Source organism: Eumetopias jubatus, unplaced genomic scaffold (assembly GCF_037043125.1).
Source record: "Eumetopias jubatus isolate StellerSeaLion01/CBP00866 unplaced genomic scaffold, mEumJub1_p1.0 scaffold_12, whole genome shotgun sequence".
In the NCBI taxonomy this organism is placed as follows: Eukaryota; Metazoa; Chordata; class Mammalia; order Carnivora; family Otariidae; genus Eumetopias; species Eumetopias jubatus.
In genome coordinates this window covers 86069968-86083231 of record NW_028274818.1, presented here as the reverse complement: position 1 = coordinate 86083231, position 13264 = coordinate 86069968, and the positions used below count along the sequence as shown (strand labels likewise).

At 46.1% G+C, this 13264-nt stretch overlaps 1 protein-coding gene across 1 annotated transcript; it reads left to right on the top strand.

Moving 5' to 3' along the window:
* Positions 1-268: 268 nt before the first annotated feature.
* On the top strand, positions 269-12816 carry PDZD9 (PDZ domain containing 9). Its single transcript, XM_028090412.2, has 4 exons — positions 269-299; positions 2127-2306; positions 6676-6865; positions 12408-12816. The coding sequence occupies exons 1-4, from the start codon at positions 269-271 to the stop codon at positions 12802-12804; spliced, it is 798 nt and encodes a 265-aa protein (XP_027946213.1). The 3' UTR covers positions 12805-12816.
* The last annotated feature ends 448 nt before the right edge of the window (positions 12817-13264 follow it).

Here is a 13264-nt window from a genome sequence, read left to right as displayed (position 1 = left end):
CTTTGTTTTTCTCCCCCCAAATTTCCACTCACTCCACTTTCGTGGTCCACGGAGGCCTTGCAACCGCCACGGCTGTCTAACTTCTGCCCCCTGGCGGCCATCCCGGGGAGCAGCGCCCGAGGTCTCCCCGCGGCCCGGGGGTCCGCCCCGTCGCCCGCCTTCTGCCCCGCAGTGCGCCGGTTCCTCGCGGTTTCGAAACAGTTGGGAATTGGACCCACTCCAGCTTCGGCTCTGGGAGGCCCTCTGAGCGGCTTGCCCTCCTGGGGCCATGAAGAAGGCCGTCCTAAAAAGCAAAAAAGGTAACTGGGGAGTGGGGAGAGGGCGACGCCCTGGGGACAAAGCCTTCATCACTTTGCCTCCCCTGTAAGACGAGAACGTCGGATTCTTGGTCTGGGAGGTAGCCTCTCCCCATCATTTGTTTACTAAACTATACATACAATAAGAGCCCCCCATTGTTAGTGTATAGCTCTGAGTTTTGACAAACGATGACCCAGGTTTAACCACCACCATCAAGATGTGGAGAAGTTCAAACACCCCCCCTCCCCCCCAAAGCGCATGGCTTTGCGCTGCCCCTTTGCCGCCAGCCCGCACTCGGGGGCTTGGCACTCCCTATCTGTCTCCCGTAGTTTTGGCCTTTCCATGGAGAAGGTGGAATCATCAGGGGTGGAGTCTTTTGAGTCTGCCTTCTGCTGTCTTCGGAGACTGGGCTGCATAGATTATTTTATCCTAAGCACATGTAATTTGCAAGCTGAGGTTGGGACTCAGAATCTGCCTAAGATGCCACTTCTCTGTATGCTGGGAACTGGAGGCTGAAGGAGGGTCGACCTGCTCCAAATCGCTCCTAAAATCCTGAACAATCTCCAAATGTTGTACCTTCTTTATACTGGGTTCATTTTCTAGAGAGCATCTGTGGTTTTGGGGAAGGTGAGGTTGGAGATGAGCAAAAACACTTGCTTAAAAGAGGGAAGGGCCAGGAACCTGGCCAGCCGCCGCGGAGGGACTGGGGGAGCCCCTCCCTCAGCAGTGGGGGACTCCTGGGCCCTCAAAACACCACAGTCCCATGGGTTTGGCAAAGCCTCATCAAGTAGCCTTTTGTCCCTTGTCCTTAAGGAAAAGTATGCTGAAACGAATATCCCCAGAAGCTTCCTGTGGACTGAAAATGAGTCTTCTCAGAAGTTTCCTCTTGGGAGAATAACTTGTTCTAAATCACCCCACAGTCTGAAACCTTTCTTGTGAGGGTTAGTTCTGTAGAAAACATATTTCGACACCCCTCCACCACCACCCATTGTCCCAGATTTTCCTGCCAAATGATCTTTTCCTGCTATCTCCACTGTCATTGCCATGGCATGCTTGGGTGATTACAGTAACACTTTGATTTCCAACTTCCACTCTGGACCTCACAATCCATGGTTTGGTTTTGTCTTAAGAAAAACGCACATCTTACTGTGTCCTGTTCTGATGGCTCCTCAGCTCTTGCAGTGAGGTTAGCCTGTGAAGCAGCCCAGGTAGGCTCTACCTTTGCTCCTCCCGCCTGCCCCCTCTCCATTCTTTCCTGTCTCAGAGCCTTGATCTGCTTTGCCCCTTCCCACCCTCCTTGGTCTAAATATTTCCTGTTGGTCCTTTTTACCTCAATCCAAATGTTACCTCCTGTATGAAGCCTGAACCGCCTTCCCCACGGGATACCTTGGCCTCCTGTCAGTCCCCCTCAGAGCTCTCTGTACTCTTCCTTCATAGCATGTGTTATCGTTTGTTATTCAACATACATTTACACGACCGATGGATATCTGTTTCTTCCACTAAACTGGAAGATCCATAAGGGCAAGAAACTGTTATTTCCTAGCACACTGCCTGCCTCAGAAAAGATTTGTAAAGCGGATAGATGATAACTGACATTAATTAAGCCCTCAGCAGGTGCCAGGCCCTATGCAAAGCCCTTTAACTGTCTCGTTTACACTCCTAACAAGCCTCTAAGCTAGACACTTACTGTCCTCCACTTTACTGAGAGGGAAACTGAGGAATAGAAAGGTTAAGAAACTGCCCTGGGGGTCTGGCTTTAGGACCCCAGTGGTACTACCATGTTGCTGTCTAGGTGACAGACTGAAAAAATGTCTCCCTCTTTTTATTAGACAAACAAATCGGCTTCAACGTCAAGTCATCTGTGCATAACTTGAGCAAAACTCAGCAGACCAAACTCACTGTGGGGAACCTGGGCCTAGGCCTGATCGTTATCCAGAATGGGCCCTACCTCCAGATCACCCACCTCATCAGGAAGGGGGCTGCGGCCAGGGATGGAAAACTCAAGCCAGGTGAGTGTGGTCTTCCCCTGCCTCCTCCTGTATGCCTCTGGGGAGACTCCAGTTAGCAGGTTTTAGTGTAACCATAATAATGATGATGACATTGCTTGAGAGCCAATTTCTGTGTGCCAGCCACTTGCTATCACTTTACCAACCCTCGCTGTTGTGCGTTTTTATTCGTTGAATTCTGATCATAAGTCTCTAGGTAGGAGCCGTTGTCATCCCCCTTTCACAGGGGACAAAACTGAGGCTCGGTGAGCTTGAGTTCCTTGCCCAGGCTCACCCCCACCTGGTACATGGGATACACACACAGGCACGGTGTCACTCCAGAGTTTATGGCTCTCGGTGGATAAACCCTTATTCTTGCGTAGGCAGTATGAATCATCATTAACATTTAGATGCATGATCTCATTTCACCCTCCTGACAATCCCTGAGGTCGATTCTGCATTAAATCACCTTCCAGAGAAGGAATCAGATATTTAGTAACTTGCCTACCAGGGATCAGGGGCTTGAACCCTCTCTGTTAGACTTCCGAGCCCAAGGGCTTTATCAACACCGCCCTGCTTCTCTTGTCTTGGGGTGAATGAATTTTCCATCCAGTTCAAGACATGTCTTCCAGTGTCTGCTCCGGTTCTAGGGCTGTGCTCGGGAGCCAGGGAGACACGATGGACTACAAGGGTGGTGAGAGGGAAGAGCCATCTGGTTTTAGCCGGGCCTGAATTCTGGCCCAGGCTCTGCTACTTTGTAGTTCTGTGACCTTGGGCAGAGTCATCTGACCTTCCAGGTGTAGGTCCCCTCATCTCTGATTTGGGATAATACCACCTTCGTCAGAGGCAGCTAGGATTCGGAGAGGTCATGTTTATGAAAGTGCTTTGAAAACGACAGTTCAGTGGGAATACTGGCAATCATTTCTCTTAGGCTGTTCTTAGAGTTTCCAGACTTGGGTTTTCTTTTTGTTTTTAATAAAAAATGATTGTGGTAGAGGAGCCCCAGTGGGTTAAGCCACTGGTTTGTAACTCTCGTTATCTATTAGAATCACCTGGGGAGCTTATAAAACTGAGCTGCCTAGGCCCCATCCCCCCAAAGGTTCTGATTCAATTGATTTGGGGCCAGGGGTCGGGTAGTTCATGGTTTCAAAGCTCCTCAGGTGACTGATTCTAAGTGCAGCTCGGGTTACAAGGAGCAGATTAAAGAAAAGAGATAAATGCTGTCATTGTGAACGTTTACCTCCCCTTAAAATCCGAAACATCTCCAAATGTCACTACTTGGTGCTGTGGCACAGAGTACCAGAAAGAGAGGTCTGGACCTTCCAGACCAGAAAAAGTCCAGGACAGGTCTCGTGAGCTTTTCTGCATGTTCTTCTTAGCCTCTCCGGGGTCAGGTGACAGATACTGGTTGGAGTGTGACCAGAGTGTGCTTTTATGCACGGGAAGCAGGACCTCATGGTCAGTGGGCTCCTTGAGGTCAGAGGCAGTCTTGAATTCATCTTTTAAATCCAGGACTTACCTACAGTGTTCGTGCATTTGTTATGTCTGTGCTTATTAAGCGAATAATAAATATTTGTCACAGCCATCGTGCAAGGAGTTTCTACGTCTATGATCTCATTTAATCTTTGCACCACTCCTGGAAGGTGGGTAACGCAAGTATCAGGGAAGGTACTTCATCCTGAGTCTTTTCTTCTTGGAGGTTAGGCTTCAGCTGTCTTGGAATCAGGGTAATTGAGGGGCCCCTAGCTTCCCATGCACAGAGAGATGAACACATCCTTTGGGACTTCAAGATAGGAGGGTTGGGGAGATGAAGGAACTAGGCCAATACACAGAGCTAAGTGGGTGGACGGGGCCCATGGCCCCGAAAAAGCCCACACCTTTGACTGGAAAGAGTCCCAGATCTCTTCATGACAGGTCAGTCACTTCCCTTCAGGGTCTTGGTTTCAGAGACCGGAATTCAGTGCTTTTGACAATGATTGAGAATTTCAGATGTTGACAGTCCCCCAAACCTATTTCTTTGACCCCATTATCTCCCAGCCCCATTATTTCTTAACCACATGCTTCCTATTTTTCTCTTCTGGTGTTTCAAAATAGGGTTTCATCTTGATTTCCTAGTTTAGTTGTTAAGTTTATTCTGGCTAAACTTTAAATTCCTTTTGGCCGGTATGGCTTTAAACAGACTCTGATATCTAGAGTCTTAAGAAATTAGTATAGCTTTGAAGGCAAATACAAGTCATGGACTGGCCACATTCATTCCCTAAGCGTTTCCTGAATGCCTACTGTGTGCAGGTATCCTGCTAGGCATGGGGGTATAAAGGTGAGCCAAACAGATGTGGTCTCTAACCACATGGAGCTTACGGAACTCACAGCCTCATCGGGAGAGATGGAGAAAAATAAACAGAATCTATTTTTCAGTAGTGACTTGGCTGCTGCAAAGTTGATTTAATATAGGTAATCGAGACAAAGTTTATATAATGTGGTTCCTACAGCCCATTAAAACAGAAAAAAACGTGTAATGAGGTTGGTATTCATTAATACCAGCTTGGTATTTCTTTATGAAGGGCGATGTTTGTATCTATTACTAGAGTAATCACATTCATACAATGACAGGTTTGGTTTATAGCCAGGATGGTCAGGGAATTATTAAGCTGTTTTCTGCCGTCTTGTTAAAAAAAAAAAAACCAATACCCTTTAACAATGTAATTAAGCAGAATGCCAAGCCATAGCTTTTAGCTATAAACGCTCATTTTAACATAAGGCATGTAAGCTCATCCAGCGAGGGGTTTTTGTTGTTGTTTGTTTATTTGTTTGTTTGTTTTTGTCGTTGTAATTAACCTCCATAGGATGAACAGCTATTTCAGACCGCATGCTCTGCAGGTAGCTGGGAAAAGCTTGTTTCATTTTGAAGTTAGCTGCAGATTCTTGGCTGGTTTTAATTATTCTCAGCTACTTTTTAAGACCTTCTCCACCCTTCTAAGTATTCATTCTGTTTACTACTTTGAAACTTAAGTTTCTGATAGGATCTAGCACTATGGATGTTTGTCCTTGCCATTCCCCAGAGGCTTCCCTTGAGATTTAGCAGAATTCTCAACTATAGCATAGAGGGGTGTAGTATCAGGGAAGGTACTTCATCCTGAGTCTTTTCTTCTTGGAGGTTAGGCTTCAGCTGTCTTGGAATGAGGGTAATTGAGGGGCTCCTAGCTTCCCAAGCACAGAGAGATGAACACACCCTTTGGGACTTCACCGGAGTCCCTTCATCCAGTGTTAGCTATAAAATCTCCCTTACCATTTGGCAGGCTGTTAGTTCTAGTAAGATCTGCTAAGACTTTATCCAATGTGAGCCCTTAAAAAGTAATTTCTTTGTATTCCTTCCTCTCTTGCTGCGTGTCCTTGTGGTAGTCAGGATTCTTCACTGCAAGCAATAGAAAACCATTCTATTAAGGCACTGAACTTAGAACACTGAGTCTGACAGAATTGCCAGAAAGGCTGGAGAACCAGACTTGGAAAACGATGAGGGATTGGAGGGTCATATAGAACTACCCCTGGCAGCCGGGTGCTCCTGTCACCCCTCTGCGTCTCCTGCTCTGGGTTTAGTGACCCAGGTGGGTGTGCGCCATGGCTGGATCTCCTTTACACGTCCATGCACAAATGAGTAATTGGTCTTTGTAACATCCACTTTGGGGGTCCAGGGGCTTGCGGTCAAGATGTGGTTTTCTTCCCACTTGCTGGGGGATCAGAAGCTCCATGGTTGACCATTGCGCTTCCCTCCCCATCCAGCAATGCCCTAAAGTAGGCAACCTAGCTGTCAAATCCCTTTAACCAACATACTCTCTGTATAGACATCGTAAGCTTAATTAAAGGATACTAAATGTCCAGTGTTTTTCATGCAGAATTATTTGCGCAACTCATACTGTGCAAGGCATAAAATTAAAATCAAAGTCTTGATGTTAATACCAGTGGAGGGCACTGGAAATTGCCAGGCAGGTACAAGAGAAACTAGGTCATTTATTCACTTAGTATAAGTGGTTTTTTAATAGTAATAGCTATTCATTTTACTTGAAACAAACACATTTTTAGAATCTTAAAGGATGGTTCAGATTATAAATGGTTTTTCTTCTGTCACACCAAGGACTAAAGAAATGCAGTAAAAACATGAAATAGTATCTACCATTACACTGCTACTAAGAAACACCTTGCATGCATTCTCCATTATGCAAAGGACACTCACATCACTGAGATGACTGCTTTTATTAAATAAAGGCTGAAACGTCGTTTGGGTTTGAAATGGACCAACAATATGAACCCTTAAAATGAAACACCTCAGTAGAGCCAGAAGTGATATGAGCCCACTGACCCATTATCTTAATTTACTGATAATTTTTTCCCTCTTCAGGTGATGTTCTGATTAGCGTTGGCCATGCCAACGTGTTAGGATATACTCTTCGAGAATTTTTAAAACTTTTGCAACAAATCACCATAGGAACAGTGCTACAAATCAAGATTTACCGAGATTTTATTGCGATACCCCAAGAATGGCAAGAAATCTCTGATTTAATCCCTGAGACCAAATTCCCAGTAACACGGTAAGTAGTTGATTTTAGGAAATCTTTTGTTATGCTAGTACCCCGGGGTCTGTGAAGAACTGGGTCTTGGTTTCATGGGAGAATGACCAGTTGGACCAGAGTGGGAGGGATTGGTGAAACCACCACGATAATTTAGTGGGTTCTAAATCCTTCTGGAAAAGTACAGTCTACAGGACCTAATGTGAGGCAGATTGATGAAGGGCGAGAGCCTTGAACCTGGAGCTCTAACAAAGAGAACCATCCAATGGGAGCTCTGCCTGCAGATCTACCAGCCATGTGTCCCCTTGTCCAGAGTTAGCCTTAAACACGTGCGGTGAGTCCCATCCCTTCATTTGTCTCCTGCACACTCAGCTTCTCTCTGCATCCTTTTCAACAACACGTAAGCCTTAGGCCTCTGCCATCTTCCCAAACCCCACCTCGACTCCACTGCCCTCTGCCTGCCCCCCGCCCCGGTCCTGTCCCTTTGACTCTAAATGGGTAGAAAGAACTGTAGCAGATGTGGGCCACTTCCCCAGGAGATGATTTCCCAGGCGCTCTGCCTCCCACCTCTGTGTAGGCCTGGCTTTCTTCACCGGGCCGAGAGGCCTCTTGGCAGGGCCCTCCCGCTCCTGACTCCGGTAGACTCAAGTCTTCATTGTGCTTGGCTTCTGGGCAGCATTCAACGCCCTACACCTGCCACCCTCACTCCTCCTGAAACATCATCTTCCCCAGGCTTCGGCCTTGGCGTTCCCTGGGGCTGAATCTTTGGCTTCCTTTTCTCAGTCTCCTGGGCCATCTCTCACTGGTGCCTGTGGTTTCTATCACTCTCCAAACATGAGTGATTTTCCAAATTGTATGATCTTCAATCTCCCACTGGGTAGCTCCATTTGGGTGTATCACAAACCCCTCACAGTCCTTATTGCAAAAAATCAAAAGCCAGCTCACTGCTAATCTCCCAGTGGCCCTATCTTAACTGGGTGAGCATTTGCTTAGTTGAAGAAATCCGAAATTTAGGGGTCGTGCTAGATTTCTCCATCTCCCTTGTTTCTGCCCAAAATAATCACGAAGACTTGTCATTTTACCTTCCAACTGTCTCTCACATTTGTCCTTTCTCCCTGGCCACTACCATCACCCCAGTCAGAGCCACCGTTTGGTCTCTACCATCTACTCCTGTCCCCTATTCATTCTCTACACAGAACAATCCTTTTACAATGCAAATCTGACTTTGACATGTTCCTGTTTAAAATCTTTTAAGACCTTCTGTTCTCAGGACAAATGCCCAAACCCTTATACTGGTCTATGCTACCCCATGTGGCTAGTGTCTGTATCCCACTGCAGCCTCACCTCATACTGCTCTCCCTTTCCCTCTCTAGTCCACTTTGGCTTTCAGCTTTTTTGCCTTGTTTCTCTTTGCCTCGGGGCCTTTGCATGTGCTCTTCTGTCTGCAACATGCTTAGGACCCCCTCATTACTCCTTGAAGGCTTACGGCGCAAACTTTTTCCAAGAGGCCTTCCTAAATTAGGAAGCATTAAAACACTGTCTGGTCCACCCATCATATGCTTTCAAAGCAACATGTGTATCTCCTTCACAGCATTTCTCCTAATTTCAACGAAGTAATCTGTATCATCCATTGTTTACTCTGTTGCCCTGGGAGAATGCAAACTGAAGGTAAGGACTAAGTCTCTGTTGTTATGCTAAATCTACCACAGGACTTTTCTGTGGTTTCCTTTATTCAGAGTGAATGGAAATTAAAATCCAGCTTCAAGGTTCAGGCAAATCACTTAATCTCTGAGGGTTTGGTTATCTGTAACCCAGGAGTACCAGAGACTCTCCTGCTGGTCACACCCGTGAGGAAGGTCTGTCGAGCATGAGAACACGTAGAACATGAGATCCTTTTCCTTCAGCGACCGAGTTCAGTGCTCTTATGCAAGAGCGGTCCTTATTAATTCAACAGGATTTCCGAGCATGAGTTGCTACAGCTGTGTATTGGGATGGGCTCAAGGAAATCTGGCTGGGGACTTACCAAGGCCTAAAACAGGGCCCACATTGCATTGACATTACTTCAGATATTCCCACTTGTGGTCCAAGGGACTGATATGGCCAACAGATGTGCTTTGCTAGTCTCCCACAGCATTTTATTTATTTAAAGATTTTATTTATTTGACAGAGAGAGACACAGTGAGAGAGGGAACACAAGCAGGGGGAGTGGGAGAAGGAGAAGCAGGCTCCCGGCTGAGCAGGGAGCCTGATGCGGGGCTCGATCCCCAGGACCCCGAGGTCATGACCTGAGCCGAAGGCAGACGCCCAACAACTGAGCCAACCAGGCACCCCTCCCACAGCATTTTAAAAAGCCAGAATAGGGCACCTGGGTGGCTCAGGTGGTTAACCAGTCGACTGCCTTTGGCTCAGGTCATGATCGCAGTGCGCAGATCAAGTCGCACATCAGGGTCCCTGCTCAGCAAGGAGTCTGCTTCTCCCTCTGACCCTACCCCCTCTTGTGCTCTCTAATAAATAAAAATAAATAAAATCTTAAAAAAAAAAAAAGTCAGAATGGCAATGACCTGTAGAGAGAAAGGAAGATACACAGGGGCTTTTCCAGGGGCCAGTACTCTTTATTTCTTGACCCCAGGGTGTGTGGCTACCCAAGTGTTTATAACGTTTTTTTTCCATTAACCTGCCTATTTTTTTTTGCATTTTTCTGAATATTTCAAAATTTTTTAAATGAAAAATATTTGAATTAGTTGCCCAATTTACACAGCTAAGATTTCGTGGAAAGGATCTGCAACTCTGGTTTCTCCTGAAAAATGAGAAGATGGGCCTGCATCCCCACATGGTGACAGTGGGACTAGGGCTGGGTAGAGCTGTCTGTCCCCTTAGATCAGGCACGAGAGAGGACAAGTTTTTCCCCACTAACCAAACCAATCATGCTGTAGTTAAAAATCATTCACGACAACATTGCTTGCTATGCGGTGGACACTGCTTGCCGAGCGTTATACCCCTTAATCCTCAGGCCAGTGCTTTTTATTATCCTGATTACAGATAGGAAAATGGAAGCCAAGAGAGGTGTCTGTAAACTTGCCAGAGGTCAGAGGGCGAAGTGCGACTAGGTCTGTCTCTAGAGCAGCGATGTTCAAAAAGAACTTACTGCGGTGGTGTAAATGTTCTCTATTTGTGCTGTCCCGTGTGGTAGCCACTATTAAGCACCTGGAATGTGAGGAATTGCAACTGAGGAATTTCAAGTTTTCGTCAAGTTTAATCAGTTAAAATTCAGCAGCTACGCACAGCTGGAGGGCCCTGTACTGGGGAGTGCAGCTCTCAAGCCTGGGTTCCCCTAATCATTCGTTTACAGAATGATTATGTTTCGAAGCATTTTAACTGTTCAGAGTTTGAGATTCAGGATATGAAAATCTAAGAATGGCAGACTGACCACTCAAAAGCAAAAACCAGTGAAACAGAATAGCACAACTCAAATATGAGGCTAAAGCCCACGGACTTAGGAACAATAGCAAGCACTTTCTGAATCCCTTCCTTAGCTCAACAAAATGCTTATATCTAAGGCACTTTGGTAATTTATGTGGAAGGGGGCAGGGAAGGAGCACAAAAGGAAAGAAAAGCTTCTTAGAAAGCTGGTATGACCTTTTTCAGGAGCAAATGGCACTGTGTGCACACTGGAGAATATTCCATATAATACTCTGGGCAGGCCCAGTGGTACCAAAACTTTCCAACTAACTCTCACCTCTGCTGGCTTGTGGCTTTATAATCGTACTTCAGCTAGTAAGAACCTGGCTCTACTACCTGTTCTTTAAAGTTACCTAATACCAAGTTACAAAGGATATTCTTTGCAGTCTGGAAAAAAAAACGTGGATTTCCCCCCCACCCCAAACATTCACGAGCTGTTTAGGAAGTCCTGGGCATGTCTGAAGGCAAAGTGTTCTAATCCTGAGATCTTCTGAATCTCTTTGCACAGCACTAAATCAAGGGTGAAGGAAAATCCACATTTATTTTTTTTTTTTAAAGATTTTTATTTATTCATTTGCGACAGAGACAGAGAGAGAACAAGCAGGAGGACAGGCAGAGGGAGAGGGAGAAGCCGACTCCCCGCTGAGCAAGGAGCCCAATGCGGGACTCGATCCCAGGATTCTGGGACCACGACCCGAGCCGAAGGCAGACGCTCAACCATCTGAGCCACCCAGGCGCCCCGGAAAATCCACACTTAATAAGACTAGTGGTTCTCAGTGAAAATGACTCAATTACTAATTATTTATTACCAGAAGAGAGAAAGTTTAGGAAAACCTGTTCAAATTCTTGGAAACAAACAGAACAGTCAGAACTGCAAGAATATTAGTGATAACACAAGCAAGTCTGAAAGGTTGGGGGAGGGGAGGTCCTAGGGAAGAGAACGAATTCCTATTTCCCCGTAGCAGGACGCATGTGCCAGAGGTCCACAATCACAAAGACCAGGATGAGGGGGAGCAGGGAACAGCATTTGTTCAGGAGAGTAGCAGGTGCAGGAATAGCAGGCTTTAGAAAAGCTGAAGAGGCCTGCAGTTGCCAGCAGGCCAGCACTGCCCAAGTTTCAACAATCAAGAAACCCAGTAGTTGGGGATATGAGGGTGATCAGGCTGGCCAGGGAGGCGTCCCTTTCCTCCCTCATCGCTCCCGGAGCTGTGTGCTCGATCAAAACAGACAGCTGTCCTCTGGTCAAGGGTGTAGGAGTAGCTGCGCCCCTCTGCTGGAACCTCCAAACAAGCTCTCAAGAGAGCCAATAGTGGAGGCAAGTTACAAAAAAATCTTTAAAAGCATTTGGCCAGAGGGGCATCTGGGTGGCTCAGTTGGTTAAGCGACTGCCTTTGGCTCAGGTCGTGATCCCAGAGTCCTGGGATCAAGCCCCACATAGGGCTCCCTGCTCTGCAGGCAGCCTGCTTCTCCCTCTGCCTGCGGCTCCCCATTTGTGCTGTCAAATTAAAAAAAAAAAAAAAATCATTTGGCCAGCAATAGAGAAGTAGAATACTGAATGCGATACATCTGGGCGTAGAGGGTATTGTATACATCCATGTTTCTGAACCCAAAAGCGAGGCAAATGATAATGCTCGGGAGAAAAAAAAACTGAGAGATTTCCCAATGACCAGTGTGCTGAAGATCTTAGAGGCCCACTAGTTTCCATATGTGCTGGAAATCGGTAATACGCAGTTACTGCTGTTATTGCTGACCCCATGTGACCCATTAGAACAGAGCTCTGTGGAGGACATGGCCAGGCTGACCTGTCATTCTGGAGGGAAATTAACCTACACTTTAAGGCCTGTTAAGATTCTGGTCGGCAGCCTGGCTTAAGTCAGTACAAAACAACGTGAAATAATTTAAGGCAGAATTCGATTTACACTTAGGAATGGAAACAAACGTAAAGGTACTTTTCAAGAGAAAAACGTCAGCAACACACAAAGTGCAAAGCAAAATCATATCCTTTCTTTTACGAACCAAAGTGGCTTGTAAGACATCTTGTTAGGGGACAGTGAATGTTCAGACAATTAAAAATCCATTTCTTCCACTATTTTTTTCATTTCAGCCCAACAAAGAAAACTGAGCAGGCAAAAGACGACCCTTTGGCAAGCAGTGATGACAACGAAGATGTAGTTTCAGATAAGAAACTTAAGTATTATAAATATCCAGGGTCCACTGGGCCTCAGTCTGCAACGAGACCGATGTCTATCTCTAGAGAGTGGCATGGATATAAAAAGAAGAACCGTACTATCAGTGTAGGGAAAGACATTAACTGTGACGTGATGATTCACAGAGACTACAAGAAGGAAGTGAGAGCCCCTTCTCCATACTGGACAATGGCGAAGCACGACAATGAGAGCTCGTCCTCCTCCACAGCCTCCTCCAGCTCGGACGCATTCTGGCTGGAAGACTATGCCCAGGCTGAAAAGTGCAAGGGTCAACCTGTCTCAAAAGTGGCTTAGGCAGCAGTTTGCAAACTGGTGATCACATAAGCATCTATCTTGAAAACACCCAACTTTTGTGCATTGCTCTGTACAGGTTTGCTATACTTACAGGAACATGTGCAGACTTAACAATTCTTTCCCAAGTGCGTGGTAATGCCTTCAGAGACCTTCTTCCACATGCTATCCGAATACTTCCCTGGGGCCGGACAGGCCTCACCACCTTATTCTCAAAACAGCAACATCAGTCACATCATTAACACACTCCCTTCTGAGAAGAATGTCTCATCTCTTACAACATGCAGCGGAGGAACCCAGGATCAGAATGGAGGAAACCCAGGATCAGAATGAACGTAGAGAGAATTTCACCTTTTAAGTATCACATTTTTATTTACTTAGTTTCTCTTGTTTTGCAAATTTCAGATGCCCTACTTAAAATAAATAAGAGATATATTTTTCTGGCTGGTTGTTCATGTGTAAC